General features: G+C 45.4%; 1 protein-coding gene across 2 annotated transcripts in view; it reads right to left on the bottom strand.

Annotated features, from left to right (window-relative positions):
• The window catches only part of PITPNM1 (phosphatidylinositol transfer protein membrane associated 1), a 32,427-nt gene extending 5,307 nt beyond the window's left edge, over window positions 1-27,120 (bottom strand). Inside the window, exons 1-20 of one of the 2 annotated variants that reach the window (XM_066611329.1) lie at window positions 26,835-27,120; window positions 22,903-22,995; window positions 22,497-22,711; window positions 22,246-22,367; window positions 21,200-21,421; window positions 18,719-19,030; window positions 17,034-17,129; window positions 16,362-16,469; window positions 13,972-14,033; window positions 13,546-13,787; window positions 12,288-12,477; window positions 11,580-11,687; window positions 11,043-11,224; window positions 9,760-9,956; window positions 9,499-9,669; window positions 7,834-7,986; window positions 2,848-2,996; window positions 2,145-2,255; window positions 650-766; window positions 118-266 (exon numbers count right to left, since the gene is read on the bottom strand). In XM_066611329.1, the coding sequence (XP_066467426.1) occupies window positions 118-266; window positions 650-766; window positions 2,145-2,255; window positions 2,848-2,996; window positions 7,834-7,986; window positions 9,499-9,669; window positions 9,760-9,956; window positions 11,043-11,224; window positions 11,580-11,687; window positions 12,288-12,477; window positions 13,546-13,787; window positions 13,972-14,033; window positions 16,362-16,469; window positions 17,034-17,129; window positions 18,719-19,030; window positions 21,200-21,421; window positions 22,246-22,367; window positions 22,497-22,711; window positions 22,903-22,980 (2,984 nt within the window). In that variant the 5' untranslated portion in view covers window positions 22,981-22,995; window positions 26,835-27,120. Of the gene's footprint in view, window positions 1-117; window positions 267-649; window positions 767-2,144; window positions 2,256-2,847; window positions 2,997-7,833; window positions 7,987-9,498; window positions 9,670-9,759; window positions 9,957-11,042; window positions 11,225-11,579; window positions 11,688-12,287; window positions 12,478-13,545; window positions 13,788-13,971; window positions 14,034-16,361; window positions 16,470-17,033; window positions 17,130-18,718; window positions 19,031-21,199; window positions 21,422-22,245; window positions 22,368-22,496; window positions 22,712-22,902; window positions 22,996-25,929; window positions 26,001-26,834 lie in introns of those variants that run through there. The other variant, XM_066611328.1, reaches the window with a different exon arrangement.
• Between the last annotated feature and the right edge of the window lie 20 nt (window positions 27,121-27,140).

The raw sequence follows: 27,140 nt of genomic DNA, 5'->3' as shown, positions 1-27,140 counted from the left end.
CTAGCAGAACTCCTATAAATGCAACCCATGTAATTATGTCTTTTCCTTAGTCATAGCCTCCAAGACAGAGTGCTGCACTGAATAAAGAATATCCACCCCAATCTCCCAGGCACTCACCTCACTACCATACGGACAGGGTACATGCCAATGCCCAGCATCTTCTCCTCGGGGAGGGTGTAAGAGAGTCTCCCACTGCCACTTGTCACTTCAGTGCCATAGTGCACCCATTTCCCTGACAGTGGCTGTGGCATGATGTAGACATCCACCTGTGAGAAGAGATCAAGGATAGCAGCACTGTTCACTCAATTGCATGAGACTCTAATTCACACAAACCTATTGTATGCCCTGCCTCCAACCTTCTAGGACCCTGGTCTAGGGTTCCTGGGACTGCAGGGGTGGAAGCAGGATTGCATTTCTAGTTCTCAACTTCCTGTTACTCAACATCTTGTCCATATCAACCTTCCCATACATTCCCCTTTGAATATTCCATAGTCCACTTGTGTTTCTGATGGAAATTATGCACAGGGGTTAGGTATCCATCTGGGAGAGTTTATGGCAAATGATGCTTTTTCTCCCATCCACATCACAGCCATATGCCCTCCATGACCAGCCATTCCAATCCCCTTCTGTTACCTAAGTTCTTTATTACCTTCTCCCCAGTAAGAGTCACCACATCCAATGGTCCATACATGAAACGCCCATTAAGGACTTGCAGTCGCCCCTCACACACAATAACGTCACTGGCTCGGTGGTTTGCGGTGACATTCTGGAAAACAAAGGTTCAGTAACTTTTACTACTATCCTTGCCTTACTAAAAGGAAAATCAAAACACTCATGCTAGATCTGTCCACAGAACAGTGGCGAGATGGTTAGAGAAGACAACAAATACTATTCTGACTCCCATTCACAGTGGGGAACTCATGGAGAGTTTATTTTATTCCAGTTTTATTTAGTGTACGGCATATAATTCCTGGACTTATATAACAATTAAACTAGATCAAATATCAATGCCCAGTTCATCCAGCCTTTCAAGGACAGAGTTACCTTCATTGAAAAAGTCAGACCATGGGCCAGTAAACGCCCTCTGTTTGCAGCCAGACACAATGTGGTATATGGTGTGGCAGGAAAACCTGCAATCACACTGTGGGGTAGATACTAGCCCCCATTTAAATACTGAGTCCTGGCAAACACCATGTAGGGTATGGATCCTGTTCAATGTTTTCCAGTGCTGGCGAGGCAAGTTGAAACCTGGCACCTTAAGCGTAGGATTTAGTCCAGTGAAATCTCAGCAGTAAGAACAGAAGAAACTGCAGACCAAACTAGAGAGGATCCCCCATGAATATATGGGTACGCCTGTATGTTTATTACTTGGACCACATATCATACCTTCAACATTATCACAATTACAAAAGGCCCAAGGAGAAGCTTCAGTCAATTGACATTTTCACTTGCATGCATGAAATGTGCATCACAAACCACCTCTAGACCCTGACATTTATCTCCATGACACAGACTTGGAAGGAGCTGCTATAATTCCCCTGTCTAGACCAGAGCTCTCCAGACTCCAGCGCCCTGCCTAATCCCTCCCCTACATGAACGGCACTTACTGTTTCACAGGGGAATCTCCCGTTTGCATTGCAGATTGCCCCCAACTAAAGGATCAAAGCTAGAGCAGGGGCAACATACTATAGTCTTGCATCCCACGTGGTTTTATCACATTTTGTGCAACTCCCCCCTCCCCACAAATCAACACTCCATTATTAGTAAAACTAAAACCTCAACAGGCTACATTATGCATCTACTGTAACATGTACTATGGCACTAAATGTTCACCAAGGAAAACCTGTAGCTCTTGTTCCAAACTTATTTTGTGAGCAATGCATATCTACAAACAGTTGTCAAATTTGCTTCACGATTTACAAGGGCAATATTTACAATTTGGAAAATTCAGAATATTGCAACTTGAACTGGCTAGGTAAAAGGGCAAGAAAGATACTAGTTGGTGCATCAGTGAAGTTACCCTTATCCAATATGGAAGGAACAGGATGAGCGAATATATCAATTCCCCAAGCCAGATCTCAGTTTCCCCCAAGCACATGAAAGATATAGAGGAGGAGGCCATTCTGGCACACAGAGATACACACCCGGATCTTCACTTGTGTGCGTTTGCGCTGCCATTTTTCACGGGGAAACGCTGGACTGTAGATGGAACTCTCCTCATTCTCTGTTACTTGGGGCTGCTCTGTCTCGATCACCTGCAACCACACAATGTCAGGGTTGAGCCTCAAGGGTGCTATTCACAGGCACTGATCATCACGCCTTCATACAGAGTCATCCATGCTGAGGATCAAAGGGGACAATTTCTGAACTCTGTTCATCCCACAGATCCCTTCAAAACTGCACAAAGCAAGCGCTCTTATTTACCCTTGCTACTACTTCTGTTTTGTTTCTCTTGAATCAGCTGAGCTTCCTCTCCATAGGAAAATGGGCCTCTATCCAGCATTGTTATGATCTCACAGCTTTTGGCCTTGTCATAGCCTGACCCACAATTCATTCTCCAGGTACTATGGAAATGAACTCCCCCTCCAGCACAGAACTCCTCCACCAGCACAGCTGCACCCACTCATGCCACTCAGCATCCCAATACTGACAAAGCTGTCTGTGCCAGAACTGAGTCACCAAGGCTCCTTTTTCCCCTCCTGCAACACCTATGTTCCTGGCTGAACTGAAGGCCTCCTGGCCCTGCCCTCCTCTCTCAACCTCTTGAACAAGTGCCAGCTCCTCATTTGCAGTAACTCCAGTACAGTGGCACTCCCTCCTCCATTTTGCCTGCAGGAGCTCTAGTACCTGGCGCAGGATGAAGGCAGCCACATCGGCACTTTCCCAGTAGCTGGCGTGGAAGAGATGAGGCAAGGTGATGGTGGGAAAGGCTGTCAGAGCCTCAGGGCAGTAAAGAGAATAGTCAATGCGCTTGGCACCCCACCAGCGGTCCAGAACTAAAGGAAGAAAAATAATATTAAGGTACGTTCCAGGTTTCTGCCTGACTTCTCTCCCCATTGCAGCCATGAGTTACATCACGGCATAGTTGTTCACTTCTGTTTGTATGTGCCCTTTTGGGTTTATTTCTAACAAATAAAGAAGTCATGTTTAACACATTCAACAAGGTCTCACCTGGGGAATACAAAACAATACAATCCTTAAAAGGGACATGGCAACATAATCTGTTGCAACAGCCATCCTTTTCAGGACTAGAAGAAGCATGCAGGAGCTTAATTAATAAGCCTTAAGCTTCATTAACAAGCTGGAGACAAGAAACAATTTTGGGATTTATGATAACACACATAAAGGAACAATATGCTACAAGAAAGCAGGGAGTCGTATCTGCCAGGGACAATGAAACACAAATGAATTGTACTAAACATTCCCGACATCCCCGCCCCACATTTTCTGTATGTTTTCCCCTATTTTTAGAATTCTATATGCTCAAAGGTTCCTGCGATGTCTCAGCAGCATCCTAAAAGTGGCTGGGGCAACTTCCAGCAGAAGAACGCCATTTTTAAAGGGCCACATGACATCTCAGACAAAACTTGCAGATTCCCTGTCCCCATGTCAGGAGTTCCCCAGAGAAAAAGGATGCTGGCTAACCCTCCTGCTGAGATTGGAATATGCCCACTGATTGGGTAGTCAAGCCCACCTGGTTAAATAAAGGGATGGAGTAAAACCCACAAGTGGTCTCTGCTCTTTCAGCTGGACCAATATTCCTACTAAGAGGCTCGCACTGCCGCATGGACCTCTTCTCTGGCTGTACAGAAGTTCCTTGTCATTTCCAGACACACAGTGATGACATCAGATGTCATCACCAGACATCTGGGAACACTAAGCTCCAAACTGCATGGGGCTCAGCTTTGGAGAAATTTGAGCTGCGCAGTCACACAGCTTAAAGGAAACAATGGGTATGACATCAGCAAACCCAGGATTTCTACAGGGCACTGTGAGCCTCAGCTTGTGGTCTGGCTGTATGAACAACACCAGCAAGGCATGACCAAAAGCTGTTTGCCAGGGCACTCAGTGGTAATGTCACCACCGGCTGCCAGCCAGCAGGATGAGAAGGGCAGGGATGGAAGAATTAGGGAGACACCTGCTGCTGGTCCTCTCATTGATGAGGGGCTGAGTGGCTGGTACCAGAAGATAAAGGGAGATATGAAGGATGAAGGAAAGGAGGAAGAATAGTAGCAAAGGCAAGAAGAAAATTGGGAAGTTTCCTGCTTCCTGTTAGTATTCTCTTAGTCTCCCTCCTCTAGTGTTCTAGATGGTTGCTTCTTGTATTCCTCCTCTAGCATTCTATAACAGGCTGAAAAGGAAGAGACATGAGTGCTTGAAGCTGGCAACCTTAGAACCACATAAGAACATAAGAACAGCCCCACTAGATCAGGCCATAGGCCCATCTAGTCCAGCTTCCTGTATCTCACAGCGGCCCACCAAATGCCCCAGGGAGCACACCAGATAACAAGAGACCTGCATCCTGGTGTCCTCCCTTGCATCTGGCATTCTGACATAGCCCATTTCTAAAATCAGGAGGTTGCACATACACATCATGGCTTGTAACCCGTAATGGATTTTTCCTCCAGAAACTTGTCCAATCCCCTTTTAAAGGCGTCCAGGCCAGACGCCGTCACCACATCCTGTGCCAAGGAGTTCCACAGACCAACCACACGATGAGTAAAGAAATATTTTCTTTTGTCTGTCCTAACCCGCCCAACACTCAATTTTAGTGGATGTCCCCTGGTTCTGGTATTATGTGAGAGTGTAAAGAGCATCTCCCTATCCACTCTGTCCATCCCCTGCATAATTTTGTATGTCTCAATCATGTCCCCCCTCAGGCGTCTCTTTTCTAGGCTGAAGAGGCCCAAACGCCGTAGCCTTTCCTCATAAGGGAGGTGCCCCAGCCCCGTAATCATCTTAGTCACTCTCTTTTGCACCTTTTCCATTTCCACTATGTCTTTTTTGAGATGTGGTGACCAGAACTGGACACAATACTCCAGGTGTGGCCTTACCATCGATTTGTACAACGGCATTATAATACTAGCCGTTTTGTTCTCAATACCCTTCCTAATGATCCCAAGCATAGAATTGGCCTTCTTTATTGCCGCCACACATTGAGTCGACACTTTCATCGACCTGTCCACCACCACCCCAAGATCTCTCTCCTGATCTGTCACAGACAGCTCAGAACCCATCAGCCTATATCTAAAGTTTTGATTTTTTGCCCCAATGTGCATGACTTTACACTTACTGACATTGAAGCGCATCTGCCATTTTGCTGCCCATTCTGCCAGTCTGGAGAGATCCTTCTGGAGCTCCTCACAATCACTTCTGGTCTTCACCACTCGGAAAGGTTTGGTGTCATCTGCAAACTTAGCAACCTCACTGCTCAACCCTGTCTCCAGGTCATTTATGAAGAGGTTGAAAAGCACCGGTCCCAGGACAGATCCTTGGGGCACACCACTTTTCACCTCTCTCCATTGTGAAAATTGCCCATTGACACCCACTCTCTGTTTCCTGGCCTTCAACCAGTTCTCAATCCATGAGAGGACCTGTCCTCTACTTCCCTGACTGTGGAGTTTTTTTAGTAGCCTTTGGTGAGGGACTGTGTCGAACGCCTTCTGAAAGTCCAGATATATAATGTCCACGGGTTTTCCCGCATCCACATGCCTGTTGACCTTTTCAAAGAATTCTATAAGGTTCGTGAGGCAAAACTTACCCTTACAGAAGCCATGTTGATTCTCCCTCAGCAAGGCCTGTTCGTCTATATGTTTTGAGATTCTATCTTTGATGAGGCATTCCACCATCTTACCCGGTATAGATGTTAGGCTGACCGGCCTATAGTTTCCCGGGTCCCCCCTCTTTCCCTTTTTAAAGATAGGCGTGACATTTGCTATCCTCCAATCTTCTGGCACCGTGGCCATTTTGAGGGACAAGTTGCATGTTTTAGTCAAGAGATCTGCAACGTCATTCTTCAATTCCTTAATAACTCTTGGGTGGATGCCATCAGGGCCCGGTGACTTATTGATCTTTAATTTATCAATGAGGTCTGAAACATCTTCTCTTTTAACCTCTGACTTAACTCCTCAGTCAGGAGGGGCCGTTCGGGCAGCGGTATCTGCCCGAGGTCTTCTGCCGTGAAGACAGATGCAAAGAACTCATTTAATTTCTCTGCCATCTCTAAGTCTCCTTTTATCTCCCCTTTCCCTCCCTCACCATCCAGGGAGATAAACCACCACAGTAAAGACAGATAAGATAGATAAGTAACAGGTGCATGGGGGCAGAGAACTGCGGATAAGTGAATCCACAGATACAGGATCCAAGGATATGGGGGGGGAGGTTTGTATTTTGTTGTCTTCAGTGCTGCCTGAGGCATCTGGTGGACCACTAAGAGATACCACATCTCTGTGAGATTGCCACAGGGTGTGGTGATGGCAATGGGTTCCATTGATTAATTACTCACTGGATAAAAAAATAAAGAAGCTGGAGCAGATGGGCCCTTGGCCTGATCCAGCAGGGCTCTTCTTATGTTACCTCTAGATAAACCAGCATGAGAGAGAAGGGATGGGACGCCTGTTGTTGACCACTAGACATTGCCCCCATTTTACTCTTCATAAGCACTCTCTGTTCAGGCCCCACCTTCCACTACTACACCAATGATCCTGACTTTACAGCTCTCACTGTGTGGTTTCAGGGACCAAGTAGAGAAAAAAAGTTAGTGGCAACCCTGGGCAGCAGTGTACTGTGATTATAAACAGGCTTTTTCTAGAAGTAGCACTCTAGCACTCCACCCTAGTGCTACGCAAGGTCATGTTCTGCTCTGTCCATGTTCTTAATAAAGGCATAAATAGCTGCAGAAGAGGGCACATAAGTGAAAACCAAAGGCAAGGGTCTCAAGCACAGGGTTCCAGGTTCAACCCTTCCTTTTCCTTTTCTGTGCTAAAACTCTCTTCGGAAAACCCTCAGGACCACCTAAACAGGTCACCTAACTATTCAAATTTTTAGCTGCAATCTTTAAGTATCTTTTACTTCAATAGCTCCTTAAGTTCCACTTCAATGGAATGGAAGCTGCCTGGCTGGGTACAGAACTGCAGTCTTGTCTTTTCTATTCATTATATTGTAGCTCTTGGGTTTATTAGTATGACAGCCACTAACTTAATGGCTTGGCACAGCCAAAAGACTGTGGAGGCACTCCAACACAGAATGCATAATGCCAGAGATACAAAGGGCCGCAATGTGCCCAAGCTATGCTTTCAGGGTGGAATCTGGGTGTGCCAGTGAAAGAGCAAGTATTTTCTTGGCAGCACAGCAAACACTCAACACTGGCAGAATGAACTGTGGACACAAGGAGCCTTGTTCTGATTTTTGCCTGAATCTGCAGTTTTCAATATATGCAGAAAGGACTTTTTGTACTGCAGCTGTAAGTGTTAACATGTTAAGATATGAGGGAAATGGAAGAGACCCCTCCTTGGATCATTAGCAACAATGCAAGAAAAGGTTACAAGTGCTTCAGCCAAATGAATGTGTGAGTTTGCTGTTATCTGCAAAATATAATTGACATTCTTTCTAAATAAATTTTTTTAAATTCTTTTTTAAATAAATAGACTTAAAACGGTAAAGAGTCAGGTCTTAGCCCAAAGGAAGGAAAGTGACAGCCCAGATGGCCTCATATTACAGCACAACTTGCTGCCAGATTACAAATTCTCAGATGAAGAATAGGCAGGGGGCCAAACCTGAAAGATGGTTGTCTGAACACAGGGAAAGGTGAAATGACAGAAAGTGGGCACTTACTCTTGACAACCTCACTGGCATTGCCTACAGTGCTCTCGCTTGTAGATGCCTCATTTCCTTTCCAGAAGCCGCCAAAAGAACCTGTTGGAGTGGGTGGTGGTACAAGATCCAGCTCATTCAAGAAGAGGGCAGAGTGACTCTGCAAGGCTTCAGCTAGGTAAAGAGAAAAAGCAAGTAGAGGTGAACAAGTGATTACCACCCAACAATTGCTCCTGGAGTTCCACAATCCAGTGATTAGCACCATTTCCTAAATGCAATCCAAATTAGGTGGCATTCTGTATATACACCTGACAAGACAGCAGCAGCTACTTAAGTAAGGTGTATGATCCAATATGTGAATAACAAACCTGATTGCACAGGCCTTTCTCAGGGAATCAGGAGCCTTGCACCAGTTGCTGATTCCATGGGAAAGACCCATGGCAATCAGCCCCACCAACACAGTCATACTATTCACATGCACACCCTTGCGGTGTGAGATCAACAGTTTCCACGATGGTGGACATGTGCCTGAAGGGAACCTTAAGGTTCCCAGGTATATTATGTACCAGAACTCAGTCACAACAACAATAAAAATCTGTGTGTGTATATACAGAGGTTTTCCTACTTACAAGCATTCAACTTAACAAATGAATACTTTCAGTCCTGACTTCCAGTTTGCAGCTGACAGAGAAGTACAGGAGCATCCCAGAAGCTCTACTGGAAAACTGACAATGTTCCAAGTGAAACTGACAACAGTCAATAAACCTGACAGCTACAACAGAAACCACTGTACTTGTGAACAAAACAGATTCATAAAACCTAACATGTCTGTAAACAAGGAAACTTCTGTAGGTACATACCATATACTGTGTGCATGTGTGTGTGTGTGTATCATATAACATATGAAAAAATCTCACACATAAGACAGGCACACATAAGTGCATGCATGTGTGTTTGTGTGTGCATCTATATCAATATAAATAAAGGACTGAGGCTGGTATTTTAATCCCAAACTGAAACTTAGCTAAGCAAACATGTGACATTGTTTCTTCTCTTAGTGGAGGAAGGGAGCAGAGGTTCATAACTGGTGCTGCTGGCAGCTGAAAAAGAACTGAGAAGAAAGTTCCCCTCCCATCCTCGTATGCAAAAAAGGGAATATTCTGAGGTGGGAGGAGTGCTTCTGCCTTGGCCCTAATTAACAATGCTTTCCAAATGCTGGTCATGTAGCTCATTGGTTTTTCTGTATTTATTCTATTTTGTTACTAATGATTAGTTGATTTAAAATGTTGGTTCTGAAAAGAATCTTGAGCATTTTCCCATGGAAAGGAGGGATATACTGCTCTTTAATAAATACTATAAATAAAATATGCAGGAGCATGTGCAACTGTTCACAGAGGAACATTTCAGCTGGGAGTGAGGAATCCTTTAAGTGCAACTTTTCCACCACAGACAGTGATGGAAAGAGCACCATTTGCTGAAGTCTCCGCCCAGCAGAATGCGTGCCAACCCTCATTGCTTAATGGAATGCAAGAATTCTCTAGAACAGATATTCATCTTTCTCTCAACCTCCCTTTCTAGACTCCTCCCACCCCATTTCATCCACTTCCATATTTCAAACCAGGGCAGAACTGTAGGCAGCAATGTTTCCCCAGTACTCTCAAGGCTGGTCTTCATGGTTCTTCTTACCCAGCGCAGTGGATGACCCATCTCCCAGGGGATATTTCTGGTAACGGGGAACGGCAAAGGGTGGCATGGCATGGAACTGTTTGGCCAGCAGAGGTTCCAGGCGGGAGGCACAGGGATCAGCTGCATGAAACAAGTTGTAGATCTGTTCGCAAGCTGGGCGCATCTGGGCCACTGAAGAGGCAAGAGAAAATGTGTCAAATTCTTTCACTGACAGAGGGAGAAAGTAAAAAGGAAGGTGGTGAAGAGAGACAGAATCCTTACCGTCCATGGCTGGCAGCACAGTCTTACGAAGTGCGAGCACTAGCCCCAGAGGTGAGCCAAACAAGAAGAAGCCAGATACTTTGAATTCCAGCTTCCCAAGCATGTTTGTCCCCTCAAAATTCTCCATCACTGAAGAAGAATTACTGCTATGATGAGGGTCTCCTTCCACCTCAGATGCAGGCATGCTAGCCTGTAGACTGGGGACAGCATGAAAAGTTTCATTATTGCTAGGAAATAGCCTAAAAATTTCTTCCACTGGTACCCCCTTCTCCATGAACAGCATATGCAAGATCCCTCTTCCTCCCTTCTTTTTTAAAGGGGGTACATTTTATTGAAGTCACTGGGGTCCATATTTGTGTGTGAGCGTAACTGCATAAATTCAGCATTATTGGGGGGGATTTTTTTAAAACATCTAAAAGAACAACTATGAAGAGGAAAAAGAGCACATGATGATTAATACTGATACAGCAAGGAGCAAAAGAGGAATTAAATGCGTCAATACTGGTTGTCTGGATACTATCTTTCTAAAAGGCAAAAGACACTGGGTCCCTGAAGTACAGACATCTATGGTCAGACAGCCATGTCAGCGCTTTCATGCAGGAACCATCTGCATTGTGGTGCTTTCGCACAGCCAAGATAAGACTGGGCTGGCAAGAATAAGCTGTTTCAATCTACCTATGTTCTGAATCCCAGACAAACCTCCAGAAAGGAACTAGTGTGGACTTACTGTATATGTTACATTATGCTGCATATACAGTATATGTATACGCAATATATGTAGCAGTCATGTGTAACAAAGATTCATAGATCTTTCTCCCTGAGAACTGCCCCTCAGAAGGGAGTAATTTGCATTGGAAAAGTGAATGAAGAATTTAACCCTTCCCTTGCCACGCCAGCACTTTTTTCTGAGACTCCCCTTCACACACTTTTACCTCTATCAGTTCTGGACCCATGTTCAGACTTGAGTCAGAAATATCACAGTAATAAAAAGCCATGGGATGGTATTTCAGGGAGCATTATTAAACTTAGCTGCTGCAGTGTAAGTGTGCTCTAAATGTGATCTCAGATAAAGGAAAATTCTTTGGGGCTGGAACAGTCTGTTCCATGTAAGTTCCTTTACAAGTAAGGCCCTTAAATTTTGTGTCAGGCAGCCCTGATTTAGGAAAGAGTGCACATTTGAATAGGCTCCCGTTCCTGAAGGGTAGCAGTCTAACTTTAACAATTCCCATCTTTCAGATAGGAGGTCAATCGGCTTCATGGTCACACCCTCTCAAACCTCTCACCTGGACAAGAACTGTTGTTGCTGCTGTAAAGAATCTCCTTCTTGTGCCACATTGTCATTTCGTTTCTGGGTGGGTGAGAACAGCCCTGGCTCAGGGCTGGCACGGCCCATTCCCCACCCGTCTGGCTTCTCAAGCAGTGGGTCTCGCACCACTGAAGTCTCTGGAGAAAGCAGCTCAGCATTCTGAAAAAGAAGGCAGAGCAGAAAGCATACATCTCTGTTCTACTAAGAAGATTAACAAATTTTTTAATCTGTGACGTACATACTAATTAGCAAGATCATTTTATGGCACGGGACTCTACTAGGTCTCAAAGCACTTGGGGTGGATGAATGATATGACACTTATGCAAAGAATAAGAGCCAGACAAAAGAAAATTGTGTTCCTCCCCTTAAAACAACTTCTTTATTTATTTACTATAATTATATCCCACCTTTCTCCCAGAAGGGACCCAAAGGAAACTTTGCCCTTTCTTCCTCAGAGCTCAAGTGAGGAAGAAAGCTAGATACATGTAACCCCACAGCTCAGCCAGTAACTGACCATGCTGCCACGGCGGCTGCTCCCATGACTGCCTGACCCACCAGCACGACTGTGGCACAGAGCATCAAAGGCCAGGATCCCCCCAACGCAGTCCCCAATCAGAAGCACCTATATGGGGAAAGCAAGCACATCACATGAATATAAGAAGCACACCATTTTCAACACAGTCTGCTGTGGAATTATGAGCATCCGAACACTTAGTTTACAAACATGAGCAAGTTTCTAGCCCTTAAGACTATATAGAGAACAATAACCCTGAATGCACACCTGAACTGCTTAACCATCATAGTTCCCAACCAAGCAATCCTGGGAATTGTAGTTTTATGAAAGCTCTGGGGAACTACAATTCTTTGGAGAAATCCATGACAGTTAACGTCATTTAAATTTGTACAGTTGATATGCCCTCAGAAATCAGGAGGCATTCTGGATTCAGCTTCTGGAAATCAAAATCAGAAAGTCCTTGTCCCACCTTCTTTATATTTATTGTCCCAATATCCTCTAAATTCTAGACTTCCTTCTGCAGAACAAAAGGACTTAATTCTATTTTAAGAGAATACAAAGATCCACAGATTGAACTACACAACTACAGATTAAATAAATGTATTTGGCACCATTTGTTCCAGCATTTGAACCTCAGAATGTTTGATTTTTCCTCACAGTATCCCAGATTTCTCTTCTTATACATCTATTGATTCCCAGCCCTCTGACCTGGCCACAGAAGCCGGTGCCATCAGAGGAGTGGATGAAGCTGGCATAAGCCTGGTTGGCACGGGAAATGACAGTTGCAACGGCATTCTGGTAGCTGCCTGAGGAGGTGGCGAGGAGAGGTAAAGCAGCCAGTGGGATATGATCTTGACTACTGGATAGACTGTCTCCATCGTGACTGTAGGGGCTGAGTCTGGGAAAGGAGATGTGAAAAATGATCAGGACACAACTCAGACCAAAGATCTTATCCTTTCCTGACAACCATAGCCTTGGCATAAAAGGTGACACAGCCAGGGCTGGAAACGAAGGCATCACTGGGCGGGCAGTCAGGCCAATTAGAGAGAATGCCTTAGAGCACAGGCTAATAACTCCAGAGATAAATGGTGGCATACCAGTGTTCCACTCTCATATCCAAAGCTCTTATAGAGGCTGGAGAAAGAGAACCAGAGCTTTGAAAAAAAGAACAGCACCCTCCAACCCAAGTCGCCAGACTTCACCCAAAACATAGCTCTCCATACTGAATATACTTAGTAATACACGATTCAATTTTGCCTGTCTCCATTCATACATTACCATAGACATCAATTTCCCAACAGAACAGCACTCCCAAATTAAAGGGCCATTATTCTGCTATATGGACCCATACAACCTGCACCAAAATAGCACAGCAACCCTTAGTGCCTACCCTCCCAACTCCCTGAACCTCTAGATCAGGGGTGCCCAAACCCCAGCCCTGGGGGCACTTGCGGTCCTCGAGGACTCCCAATGCAGCCCTCAGGGAGCCCCCAGTCTTCAATGAGCCTCTGGCCCTCCAGAGATTTGCTGGAGTCCATACTGCCGCAACGCAACTGCTCTCAGCATGAGGGTGACTGTTTGACCTCTTGTATGAGCTGTGGGATGAGGGCTCCCTCCACTGCTTGCTGTTTCACATCTGTAATGCAGTAGCGGCAGCAAAAGAAAGGCCAGCCTTGCTTTGCGTAAGGCCTTTTATAGGCCTTGAGCTATTGCAAGACCTTCATTCATTCATTTAAGTTCATCTTTAATATATACATTTATGTAAACGTATGTAAATTTATTCAAATTTTAAATATAAATTTTTTTTCCCCGGCCCCTGACACGATGTCGGAGAGATGATGTGGCCCTCCTTCTAAAAACTTTGGACACCCCTGGCTCCAGATCATCAGTCAGAGAGAAAAACAGTCTCCACCCCCGCCCCCCGCCCCGGGTTCAGGTTCAGGAGCCTGACAAACATATTTCCTACTTGGAGACAAGTGCATAGGCAGCAGCACAAATTGGCGGGCAAGGCACCAGGCGCAGTGCAATGTGCCCCAATGCCTCTGGAAAGTGTAGGCGGGTTACTGAGTCCAAGGTGGCAGTGAGTGTTTGCACATCAGCCTGCTTAGAGCCTGGCTCCCCCACACCCTGGTCTAGGATGTTGCCACTGTGGAGGATCAAGAAGAGGGCATGTATTCGGCATGTCCTCGAGAGGTCTTCTGAGCCAGCCTATGGAAAGAAACATGGGGAAGAGTGAGGAACATAACATTCCCATCCCCAAGCCCAGCACAGCTATCACCTAAGCAATTTGGGCATGCTGGTTGTATGCAGTGAAAACTTGCAGTGTCTGCGGTGAAAACTGTGGCAAACTGTCCTAAAGTGGGAAGGCAGCATGGTGGGGACAGGTTCTTACCTCTAATGGGCAGGGTGCAGAGACTCCATCACTGTCTGGCTTGGCTGTTGCAGCAGCATCAACTGCAAAGACAAAAATCTTTCCATGAGTGGCATTGTGTAGAGAAGGAAAAGAAAGCTTTGACAGGCCCTAGAAGGTATGGTAATCATGTAGTGAGAGATGGGAGGAAGAAGAGCTGTATGGGTTGAGTCTCAGTATTCGAGAGGGTTCTGTTCCTAGAACTCATGCGGATGGCAAAAATTGCTCTAAAGCAAATCTATTTAAAAAACAATGTCCTTTTGCTCAGCGATTTAAAAACAGCCTTGCTGACCTCTGTAATGCACACAGAGGCAATCAGTTTCTCTCCAGGTGCTTAGGAAGGCTTTGCTCGGAGGCAGATACACCTCCCTTCTCCTGGAGCCCGGCGCAGGGAAAGAATGGAGGAGATGATGACTTGCATTCTTTCATGTGCTCAGGAGGAAGGGAGGGGTCGCTTGGCTGGGAGTGAAGCTGCTCTAAGTGTCTGGAAAGAGAGTGAATGAAGGATTGTCTACAAGCTGCCCTCCATTAATGAGGCTATCGTTCAACGTCTTTTTTCCTTTGATTTAAAGGGCCCTTCTCATCGTGTTGAGATAAAACCATGGGTGAAAAATCTGTGGATAATTAGATTATATCTGTACTCCAGAGAGAAATATTCTATCACCAACCACATGATCTAGCAACAACAAGCATATGAACATATGAGCTGGCCTTATTCAGAATCAGACAATTAGCCCATCTAGCTCAGTACTGCCTACATGGATTGGCAGCAGCTCTTGAGTATTTAAGGGAGGGATCTCTCCCCATCCTGCCTGGAAATGCCAGTAACTGAATTCAGAACTTTATGCACCCTGGAACTGACTTACAGCACAATCCTATTCCCCCCCCCCCCGAGCTGCCTTTGTGCCTGCTCCCAGTTGTTGCAAATGTACTGTAAGCACATTCACAATGACTCAGGAGGAGGGGAGGCCAGCGAAGTTGGCATGGCATCCAAATGCAGTGATATGTGCCGGCCCGGACAGGCCAGCATAGAGGGTAGGAGAGGGCTGTGGGAGGGCAGAACAGTGGTGGGGAGGGGACATTTCTGGCAGGTAGAGAGTGGCCCAGGTGCAGAACAGGACCAGGTGGGGGGTAGGACCGGCTGCAGCAGCACAGGCCAGATCTTAACCTTCATCCCAAGCAGACTTACACAGGCTGCTGAGATTTGTGCCTGTGAAACTGCAGGTGCAGATCCAAGTACTCCCATAGGGCCTACTGTAGCGTTTCTCGAGGAACGGGGAATGAAATCCCTCATTCCAAATTGTGCTCCAGCCCCAACCTACCTTGTGCTGGATACAGCACAGGCCTATCAGCCTGCCTGTTCTAGTGCAAGTTAGGTTTGCACCCTTAGCTAGTATTAAGAGCATCGTTTCCATAAGAACCTTGACAGCTGTGGGGATGACCTCAAAATGGGACAGACCCCCTTCTCTGAAAAGTGCAGGGGCAATAACCTTGTAAAATAGGTGATGGGACACTGTCCTGTTCCCTCTGGGGTACCAGATTAGCCAACATGGGAAAGCAAACACCACAAGAGAGCAGTAGCCCCTTTCACATGTGTGGTGCTTCCCACTGCCTATTTAGGGGCTCAGAGGGAGATGCGGTCAAGGAGTAAGAAGATACCAGGGCAAGGGGACTCCAGTCTGTGACTGAGACAGTCTAGAGAAGGAGGAAGTGGGTACTGTACAACCCTCTCTACTCCACATTTGAGACCAGGGCTTACATGCCTGCCAGGCATATGCTCAGCCACTAAGCTATAGCCTCGTCCTCTAAGCAGAGAGTCTAGAAATCTACATGATTACTGTTATGCTACAAAAGGTAGCATGCAAAATCTAACACAGAATCCCTGCAGAACGTTTAAAAACCTAGAACTCAGCCTTCCGCTTTGTTTTGTTGTAATGCCATGTTTCTAGTCCACATGGTACCAAAATGTTGAGCACTTTTGTAAAATGCACAGAAAACAGACAAGATGGGAATGAGGGCACCAGCGTTCAGAGAAAAGGAATGGGGGAGGAGAATTTAGCCATCCTCAGTCCACAAGTCCTTGCCTCTTTTCACATACCCAATCCCCTCATAAGGAAAAAAAAATCAGCAAATATTACATTAAAAAGAAAAAGTCTGCCACAAACTTAAAACATACCTGTTGTACAGTGAAACAAAATGAATCAAAACTTGTACACAAATTTTAGCTGTTTTAGAATGTGCGCCATTTTCAGAGGCATGTGATCTTATAGTAGTGGTGCAGGCTGAACCATTGGTGCAGGCCTCAACAATTAGGCTGGAAATATCCAAGGTCTCATTCTGCCCTGCATGGGACAGACAGACAGTTGTCTTACCAAGAACATCCTCCTGTTCACTGGGTCGCTCCAAAGTGTCAAGAAAGTCATTGGAATTCCACTTTGTGATTTCCTTAGCAAAAACGTCATCACTGTCCGAGAGATCCTCTAGGAAAGGAGAAACCACTGAGAAGCAAGCTCAGTTAACATGTCCTCCCCATGACAACATCCACAGTTCACAACATGAGACCATCATCAACGACATGCCTTATCAGTCAGATCATTGCTCTATCAGGTCAAGTACCATCCACTTTCCAGGATGGACAGCAATCCAGACCCCTGTCAGGAGCCTTTCCTATTCTTCTTATTTGTGATCTTTAGGTAGAACCTGAACCTGGGACCACATGGATACAAAGCATGTGCATTGCTACTAGGTGAAGGAGTTTCTTGGCATACATATACATACCTCTGCTCAAACAGGAATTCTGATCCTCCCTTTCCACCCAAATCTACCCACTGAGTCTGGAGGAACTGGGGGAAGATCCATCCAACATAAAGGCAGTCCCTTTAATGGAACAGTATAGTGGCAAATATATTTTTTGAATATTTTGAATTTTAAATGAATAGCAGTAATAGCCACAACCAACAGTTCCACTGACCCACAAATACCCTCGCAGTCTTCTAAGAAGTAGATGAACCCAGAGAATGTGCATCTATACATCACCCCCATACCATGAGCATCAAAGAACTCCTCTTCAGAGCTGTTCTCAGAGTCCCGTGCTATGTTTTGCATCCGCCACTCTGATAAACTTTGAGGAGACACTCCAGCTGCAGAGACACCAAGGAAGAAAAATAAATGCCCAAGGCAATCTACAGCACACCATCTGTGAAAGGCCAGCAATAACCAGAAATTCTCCTAAAATCTGAAGCCTAAGTCTTACTTCCAATACTGCCTTCATGGAATAATTCCAAAAGCCTCATGCAAGCAGTGGTCAGCTTCCTATTGTAGATTGGGCTCAGGTGATTATTTCTGTGGTGTAATAGGAACAACATCTCAATGCAACCATGGCAGCGGACACACTGCACGTTGTTTGCTATTCTACAAACAGAGAACTGTGAGGCATCTGATCTCTCTATTTTCCAAATGTATGTATTTACTAAAATGATTTATATCCTCCCTTTATGGAATGTTCAAATTTCCAATTGCAGCAGCTTACATTATAAAAGAACATAGGGGTGAAATTGACAGAGAAAAGGTGGTAAAAAACCTGCTGGCCTAGATGGGGGTCCACTTTTTGTTCCCTTCTTAAAGTCTACCTGAGTTAAGATGTAGATATATAGCCTCATCATTGTATAACATTTTAAAATAAATATGCTCTAGACAGAGCTTGGAAGAGATGAAGAAGAAGCCATGTTACTACAATAGACACAAGCCAGCAGTAACAGCTGCATTAAAAAAAAATGTACAGATGCTTGTCATGCTTCTAGGGCCTCATATCAAGACCACTGTGGGACACAAATAATTAATATATGACCTATGGACAGCAATTGCTCTACAGTACTGCCTATGATCTTCTCAAAATCTTTTGTCTATTGATAGTCACAGAATCACAGGTCTGGCACATATCTAAAGACCATCCAAACTATAGAGAGCAAATAAATGGCACAACACTAAACTGGTATCTGAACAACTCATAGAAAGTTTGGCCAAGTATTCTAGACAGAGCAATAGCAAGCCAGGCACTACCAGGGAAGTCAAGGCCCAATCCAGCATAGAAAAAAGTTCATGCTGGTCTCCAAATTCAGTAGGTAGTTAGGGTGAAACAACTGTAGCCTTAAATGTGTCATTAATGATGCACTTAAATCTAAGAATGATTCTTAAAAACAAAACAAAGAAAAACCCGTGTTGGGGTAAGTGAGTAATCCAGATCAAAACTACAGCATTGTGGGGGGGGGAGCAGTTAACCCCTCTGTGCCATTTTCTTGACAGAAATCATCCCCCCAAAGCAACTTTTTTTAAATTTTATAATGAAAACAGCTGCTTTGGGATCCACAGAAGAGGGCAATTTCCAGCATGAAAACAGGGCAGGGTCCCAGTACCCAGTGCAACACAGTCCCAGCTCAGGTTGGTTCTTTCCCCCACGGCTGCTTTTTGTTAAAAAAGAGATACTGCCAGACTTAAACATGCCCCTTCATGAGGCTAAGTTTGGCTCTTAGGTCCCAAGTCTGCAAAAGTAGTCTGAGATAAGAAGAAAAAAAGGTCTTTGTCCTCCAGGACAAGTCCCACGCACTCAATAGTCTATTCCCAGGAGAAGCAACTTCTGATGCTCCAAAGGGGCAAAAGAGCTTGCTAAATCTTCTTGTCCTCCACAGAACTGCTTTCTATGTTTCCGTTTGAGTCCACAAGTATTACTCACCAGCATGCTGAGAAGAGTAGGATGACCGAGAAGAAGATGACCATTGCTTGGCAAAAGGATCATCTGGGGAGGAATCAGGAGCCAAGAGGCTGTCAGCCCTGTCTGGTTTCTCATGGTTGCTGAGTTCAGCTGGGCCCTCAGGGTTGGGCACAACAGGGCCTGTATCAGGCTCTATGCACTTGGCCATCTTTTTGGCCAGCATGAGTGCCGTTTCCTCCTCCAGCCTCCGGATGTCATCCATGGTCAGATCTATCCACTCATCCTGCCAACACCAGGCCTGGCGGTGCGCGCGCAGCATTACTTTTCGTAGACCTGCCGAGGATGTCTGAAGTCAGAACTGCACAACTACTCCCATGAGCCCCATAGAAACTGTAACTCATGCCCCCTGATATCATTATTTGCCAGTCTAGTTCCATCTCTGAACCCATCAAGAAATAATTCTGACTTTATGGTTCTGCAAACTTTTCCACAGCTAAGGAAAGCATTAAATCCTTGTTCAGATTTACAAAGAATTCCAAATTTAAAAAATTGGAAATGTGATACGAGATCACATGCACATTCTCTTCTTGTGTGAAAATTCCTCACCACCACCTGGCTTTGGCATTATTTGGCATCACTTCAATTAAGCTGAAACCAGGTATACCACTACAGAATTTGATTTCAACACCAAACCCCCATAACTTCACATTAAAGAAGTAGAGGTGAAAGGGAATTTGCGCATGAGAGGGGAGAGATAGGGAGAGGGCACACGTGACCCTACAGCCTGCTCTACAGCTCGTGATCCCTGAACACAGGTTCAGTTGCAAATCTGAACAGGGTCTAAGTCAAAAAAACAATATTCACATGAATTTGGCAGGAAAAACCCGGAAGCAAAAGCACATAGGAATCTAGTCAGCAACAGATATAATGGAATTAACCCTGATCTGAGAATAGCATGCTGCCCTTTTCACCACCACTTCATCCCAATCAACATTTTACTAGCCACAACAGGCAATGAACATACAGTGCGGCAGTAAAACCGAACACGCTGCTTCTGGGTAAGTTGCTGTCCACTCAGTTTCCTTCCCCATGCTACAACCCAGTACATGAAACATTAACTTCACGCAATAGCATTTCTTACCAGCTCCCAACCTGGTTTTCAACTGAACATCTCTTCTAGTAATTTAGGACTCTGCTCAAATCAGAGAAAAATCTATATGTAGTTTATGAGGCATCTTGCCTCCATCATAATCATCAATGCTTAGAACTCAAGCTATTGCACACAGGGACACCAGCTAAGTAAGGAGAGACTGAAGCTCTTCCCAACTTCTTGGCTGGGAATTGCTATTGAGGGATTAGATACTAATTTAGGACATGCCAAGAACCAATTTGCACTGACAGCATTGCACATACCTTTTGATTCCTTCTATTCTTATGTAATTCGTTATTAACAACAGCACTTCTGTAGAGCCCACACAAGCAGCAAGTCTGAAATATTAGCCTGGTTGCTTTCCTCTGGTTTACCCTAAATAAGGGTCCAAAACTGTGGCTGGGCTTAGGAGACAACCATTATTCTATCACAATTTCCCTGTAGGTTATTACACTCTGAGCCCTGCCAGAACTGTACTGATGACAGCATTTCTTCCTTTCTAAATGTGGTCCTATCACTCATTCACAGGTACCCTCCCTCATCACACCCCTCTACCACTGTCTGCTAGCTTTTCCACACTGGATTGCTACCGTCAGCACTTCCAGGGTCACAATAGCATCAGGAAGGGCATCTCATATGCCATCCAGCCAATCAGAACATTTCTTGGCACCTGCTCTACCATGGTTGACAGTTCCTGAGAACAACTGCAAAGATTTAGTGGAGCTAGGTCTGAGTGACATTTCTGTCAGATGAAGGGTATACACCATCTTTCGGGCTCTTTAGGTCACTGAAATAGTTCTGGTTACCAATGGTTCCTTGATGGCTGAGTCTGTAGATGCTAGGCCCTAAATAAATAATTTAGTGTGTCAGGGCTATCCCTTGCAACTAGTACAAGGAGCATGGAGGATGCTGCATTTGAAAAGGAAAGGCAATTCAATTATTGCTTTTCAGGTCACAAAAATTGAAAACAGCCTACCATGTTCCTTTAATGCAGGTTATCCAAGTTATGCTTAGAACTACTGCTAGACCTTTGGGCCATCATTGATTTAATATGATCCAGTTAAACCTGGACATTTCATAGAATCACAGACTTTGATGAAGTGTGACTTGAAAGGGGACTTAAGCCATTTCTGCCCAATGTTGCATATATGCAACAGGGACCAAATGTGTACTCCTGTGGGCTGGGCAAAAGTGGGTTTAAAGAGAGGAATCCTGCATATATACCTTTATCAATCATATGGGGCAACTGCAGAGAACAGTCTGAACTAAGCCAGTTTCTCTAGCCCAGCTGATCTGGCTCTGTGAGGAGAATGGCAAAGGATGGAAATGTAAAACACATGCCACATGCTCACCTACATCATGGATGAACTGTTCAATCTTGGACTGCATGCCCCAGTAGCGAAACTCCACCTTACAAAGTTTGTAAGCACACATGAGAGGGCCAGCAATTGCATTCTCCAGCCAGTCATCACCTAGAGGCCCACGTCCCGTCTTGACTGAGTGGTAGAGTCGGGGATCTTCCTCTATCTTGTATTCACTTGGTGAGATGGGGTCCCTCACAATGTCAATGATATCTGTGGGGAAGGGAAGTGGAAGATGAACAGGGGGCTAAGGCTGGTCTTAGGAGCTGGAAACATTTTTTTGCAGCGCCCCAGGTTCACAACCAAGGTCTGTAGAAACTTAGTGATACAGATAAGATTTATCATAATCTTTATAACTATGATAGAGTGGAAAGCAATCAAAATGTGCACTTTAAAAGTGCATTTGAGTTAACAGACCACATGGATCTAAACACATTTTAAGATAAAATTGCATATATGTAAGCCTACAAGTAAAAAAATGTATAGATTACCTTTGAAAAGTAAATAGTTACAAAATCATTTACTTTAGTGTCTGTGAAATGATTTAGTAAATACATTAATTTTATTTTTTGTTTAGAAAAAAATTCAAAAAGTAGATTACCCTAGTGCTGGGCCCCCTTAGGCGCAGGGCCCAAATGGGAGCAATTGGTCCAACTGGCTTAAAGCTTGCCTTGAGGGAGCAATCATCTTACCTCCATCAGAGTTGGAGATAGCCTTCCTTTCAGAGCTTAGGGTGCCCTTCCCTCCTATGCCACAATTCCCTCAACAAACACATAGCCTTTGCTACTTCTGTTATCCATACATATCACTCCCTGCATCTTTTCCTCCTCCATTCCTGAATTCTCAAGTCCTACAGGGAAGGTACAAGAACTAAAACAGGAACACACACTTATACCCAACACATCTTATGTCAGAATTCTGAAATGCCATGCACCTTTTGAGAGCTTACACCATTCCCCAGCGCTTAGCATGGCAACATTAATGGGTTATACAGTATTTCATAGAACACAAAGGCTGGTTTTTACTTGGATATTCACCCAGAATCCTTTGCCTCCTTTCCACTGCATTCAGGTTGAAGATATTGTTCTGTTTCCCTGCATCTGGGCGGTAATAGGTCTCAATCTCAATAGAAAATTTCTCCACAAAGGGGCAGGTGTATCTGGTGGAGAAAGGAAGAGGTGCAACTGACAGCCCTGCCTGCTCCACCTGATCTACAACCCCACACCCTACCCTCTCCACAATTGCATATTCTCAGACCCCCGTTTTCCCCCTTTTGCTGCACAAATACCTGGTGCGTGTGTAGGGATAGGCATTCCAGGACTCTTCTTCCACCTGCAGAGCTGCCTTGGGCAGTAGAGCACGAAACCAGCTGGGGATGTGAGAGCCCACGTGGTAGATCTTGTGTGTATACTGGCCGCTGCCGCCTGGGCCATCAACGTAGGGCCGGTTGGCCAGGATTTCAACCCCACTGCCCTCTCCACTCGACTCCTCACGGCTTTTCTTCTGGGGAGCAGGAGAGCCAGCTCTGCTCAGCCTGTGCCACACAATATCTCTCACCCTTTGACCCCACTTGCACTCTTGCATCCCTCAGATTCTGACCCCTCCACCCTGGCACTCACAGGGCCCCAGCTCACAAACACCCCTCCCACGAATCCCTAAGAAATCTGTTTCCCCTTACTCAACACTGATGTTACCTGGATCATGTATAGCTGGGCCACCTGGTACTCTGTCAGGCTCATGGGCAGCAGGATGTGATACTCCTTGATCAACATTTTGACAGTCAGGTCCTACAAGTTGAGACAAAGCAGGGAATATGAGTGCAAGTAGCTAAGCCAAGGAAAGGGGTCTATGTGAGTGTCAGTTGTTCGGCAGAAAAAAGGAGGTTAAAGCAGCTGAGAATTGCTCTGATGCGGACTGTCCTGCCCTCTATAATTTCCATCACAGAGACCTCATTCCCTCTGAAGAGGCAATTTTGGACCAGATGCTATGTTAAGATTTCACCTGTCCAGCTGAGTTCTTGTGACACCCAGAATGTTTGTTTCAATGAATTACTCTATTTCCTGGCAGCAAGGCTCAACTGTGGGGGGGGAAATAAACAAAACAATCCACAGGAGTGCTGTGACGAGGACTCTCTGCAAAAGGTGGCATCTCCAGCTGTTCTCACTTCTTCAGAAGAAGAGAAACTTAGCAGAAATCCCTCTTTGACCTTATTTCAACATAAAACCCACTGGACAGAGGTTTCCATAGCAACTGTGGGCCAATGAGAGGCTGGGGCGTTTCAACATACTGGAAAGGAAATGAGGTGGGGAGCAGGAGAGAAGCAGCACCATTTTGACACTCTGCTCCATTTTACTCCTTGCTGGACTCCCAGTTCCCAAGTGAGGGGCAAATTCACACCCCCAAACACACACACCCCCGCTGACTTTCTAGGTCACCAAACCTCATTTGTTTGTTATTGCTCAAATCTTGTTTCTTCCAAATTAGTCCACCTTCCCACAGAACATGGAGCTGCTCCAACCATGAATGGATGTTGCCAAATTAAGTGACAATTCAACACTTTCTAGAGAGTAAGTTCTGTGGAACTAACTTCTGGGTGAAAGCACACAGGATGGTAAGGTTAAATCTGTGCCATCATCTGTGCCATTGTTACTGCCTTTCGCTATACTGTACTCCACACTTATAGTTCTTTGCCTGGGGCACATTTCTATTATCCAGCTTCCTAAGGATCCTCAGCTTTCTTTTGCCTCCTATACTTTTAACAACTGTATAACAGAGAGCAATTCAACAGGTCTGGCTTCTCCCAGTTACTGAATCTCTTCTCGTCACACAGCTGTTAAAGGTACTGGCGTCCTGCCAGAAAAAAGTATTTGCCACCCTAGCGGTGAGCTAGTCTCAGACAAGCCCCCTGTCTTCATTGCAAATTGGTGATCCTCCTGTTCCATCTCTTGACCCTTGCACTCTGCACCAATCCTCAACTTTACATAATAATTAGAGGTGTTTATTTCCAGTAAGATAGATTTACAGCCTAAGTCTTACTGAACACAGTGGGCTTACTTTTGAGTAAGGTAAATAATAGTTTTCAAACACCTCTAGTAATAATATTTAACATACATATAGCATTTTTCAAGTAATTCATATCTATTATTTCAGTAACGCATACAACTGTCCTGTAAAGTAGGCCAGTGCTATAATCTCCAGGAACCGAAGGCTGAAGCTGTAAGAAAAAGGAATTGCTTAAAGGTATCCATGATGAGTTCATGGCCACATTGCGAGTATGGAGTTTTTTGACATACAGTTTGCACTCTTAGTTGTAATACTATACTAATCACATCCCCTCAGACACCTCTGAAAATGCAGTGGCTTGATCCAAATAAAGTTAGTCATTACAACATCCCATTTAAATTAACAGGACTTAATTTAGTTATGACTAACTTGTCTCATAGATTTTAATGGGATTTAGTGACCACTTTCCTGGTCAACCCAAAGCTGGAAGGGGTCTCCACAAGGTCAAATTGTCTAATACCTGACATTCCTAACATATTTGCCCTTAATCTCTAAAACAATGTAGCACACTTGGGCAGTAATGAGTAATCAGCAAAAGACACCACTGCTGCAAGTGCCTGTGGGGAAACAGATGTGCATGCATTAAACACAGTGTAGGCAATCAAGATGTGGCATTCACTATATAGGGAGACACTCCACACAAGACATTCTCCTCCAACATCATAGTTCAATCATACACATGAGGAAACTTCTTCCCAAGGTCAAGTACATCAATCTCAGCTTGCAAACAAAACCCACTGAGCCATCACAGAAGAAACATTTTCGCAGATACTCCACACAATATTCTCCAGCTGTGATCATCTGAGACTTCAAAGAAAGAAATTACAGGAAGGCTCTTCCTGACCCATATATTTCAATCCTAAATCACAAGATTAAAGGTTATATACAATACCCTTCCATAAACCTGTCCATGTTTAACATGAGTGAGTTTCAATTACTCCTATCAATGTGCCCAGGAGATTAGCCCAGAATTTCACTCCCTTATAAAGTCATGTCCAGCAGCAATAAATTCATGTCCAAACATTCCCATGTCTCAGCCACAACTCACTCAGCCAGTTATGCATTTAATATAACCACATAACGTTATCTCTACCAGACGCTTGTTCCCCAGTCTTAGCTTTCCAAATTCTTACAAACACAGACACATCAACAGTCACTTACTCTCACTGGAAACACGATCTAGCCATACTTAATAACTGTAAGCTCTAAACATGGTAGTCGAGAATTGGATGGAAGACTTCAGTGTTACGTACACTCAGTGAACAAACCCCAAAGAACAGTTGGGCTTACTTCTAAGTAAACATCCATATTACCAGACTGCAGAACTGTACACTTCAGCACAGTTACTAGCTGGAAAATCCTGTTAAAAGTGGGATGTACTTCTGAGTAAATATGCATCAGACTGCACTGTGAAGGTGCATCAAGTCATTGTTCTGAGCTTACATTTTTGTTTCCTTCTCAGTGTATTTCTTCACTTCCACTCTTTTTTTTCCTGCCTTTTAAGGCAGCAAAGCTATAACCCACAAAGCAAACTTGCCTCCAGAAATACACTGAGAAGGCTGCATTTCTGGAGGCAATCTTAGGCACATTTATTTGGAAATAAGTCCCACTGTCTGGGTCTCTGTGTGTTTAGGATTGCAGGGTGAATCTACACCCACCTCACTCATTCACCCAGCTCAGGCCTCCAAGTAAGGTTTGGCAGAAAGTGTTGTCACCTCTTTTTTTTTCTGGCAAAACGGCTGTGACTTAAGCAACACCGCAGGTGCAGTTTCCTTTGCCACCACATCTCCACATTTGAGAAAGATGCGCCTGTTGTGCAGCCATTACAGGCACATGAACCCTGCCAGGAAATAAAGATGGCAACCCTAGTGACAGAGCAACACAAGGAGGGTCAAACGCATCTATCCTGCCCAAGGTTCAGTCCAGTCCAGGTCCCATGGCAATAAACATTCCCTGCTGAACACGCCAAGCCTCAACAGGCCTGGCCACAAAGTACCCAGAAGGTAACCACAGTGTTGCTCTGAGTGTTCTGAACAGACCTAACTGCCCCATGCATCACTGGGGCCGTCATCACCAACCCCACATGCCTTCATTCAGGTAAGACCTTTCTAGAACTGAGACTTTAGGGACACTAACAGCCCAATCCTATCCCTGCTTACCTGGGAGTAAGCCTCATTGACTCTAATGGGACTTAGTTCTGAGTAGGCAGGCACAGGATTGGGCCGTAAGACTGCAGCAGTCCTATCCACACTTACCCAGGAACAAGCCCCACTGGCTCTAATGGGCCTTACTTCTGAGTGGACGTGCATAGGACTGGTGGGCTCTAAGTGACTCACCACACAGACGGTGATGGCCATGGGAAGGAGGGGAAGAGCTGCTGGGCCACATGGTTTCACTTTCAGGGACCCTCGGAGCAACCCCCTGCCCGCCCCCCGCCTCTGCCCCTTTCCCCATGCGCTGCCCCCGAGCCCCCAGCATGCTGCCACTCGGCGCCCACCTGCTTCGCCCAGCCCCGCTGCCTGCTCTGCGTGCACACGAGCACCCTCCCCTCCCGGGCCCAGACCTGTGGCTCGATGTGGGGATGCCGGTGGTGTGAGCAGTGGTATGCCACGGGGAGCCACTAGGTCCTGCCTGCTCCCACCCTCTCGCTGCCCCGGGCTGCCTGGGCGCTGCTGGGGCTCGGCGGCGGCGGGATCATGGTCTGGCTGGTGGCACGGGGAGACGGGGGCTCCTTCGTTCAGACGGGGACAGAGCCGGGCCGTCGCCTCCCGCGTCACCGCAGCAGAGGAGCCCGCTCAGCCGCAGTCTCGCCGTCCTTGCACGGGGGGCGGGAGGAGGGAGCGTGACTGGGAGGGGAGCGGGCAAGGGA

The sequence above is a fragment of the Tiliqua scincoides genome, chromosome 1, assembly GCF_035046505.1.
Source record: "Tiliqua scincoides isolate rTilSci1 chromosome 1, rTilSci1.hap2, whole genome shotgun sequence".
NCBI lineage: Eukaryota > Metazoa > Chordata > Lepidosauria > Squamata > Scincidae > Tiliqua > Tiliqua scincoides.
The sequence above is the reverse complement of the archived record's forward strand: the minus strand, read 5'-3'. Positions and strand labels throughout refer to the sequence as shown.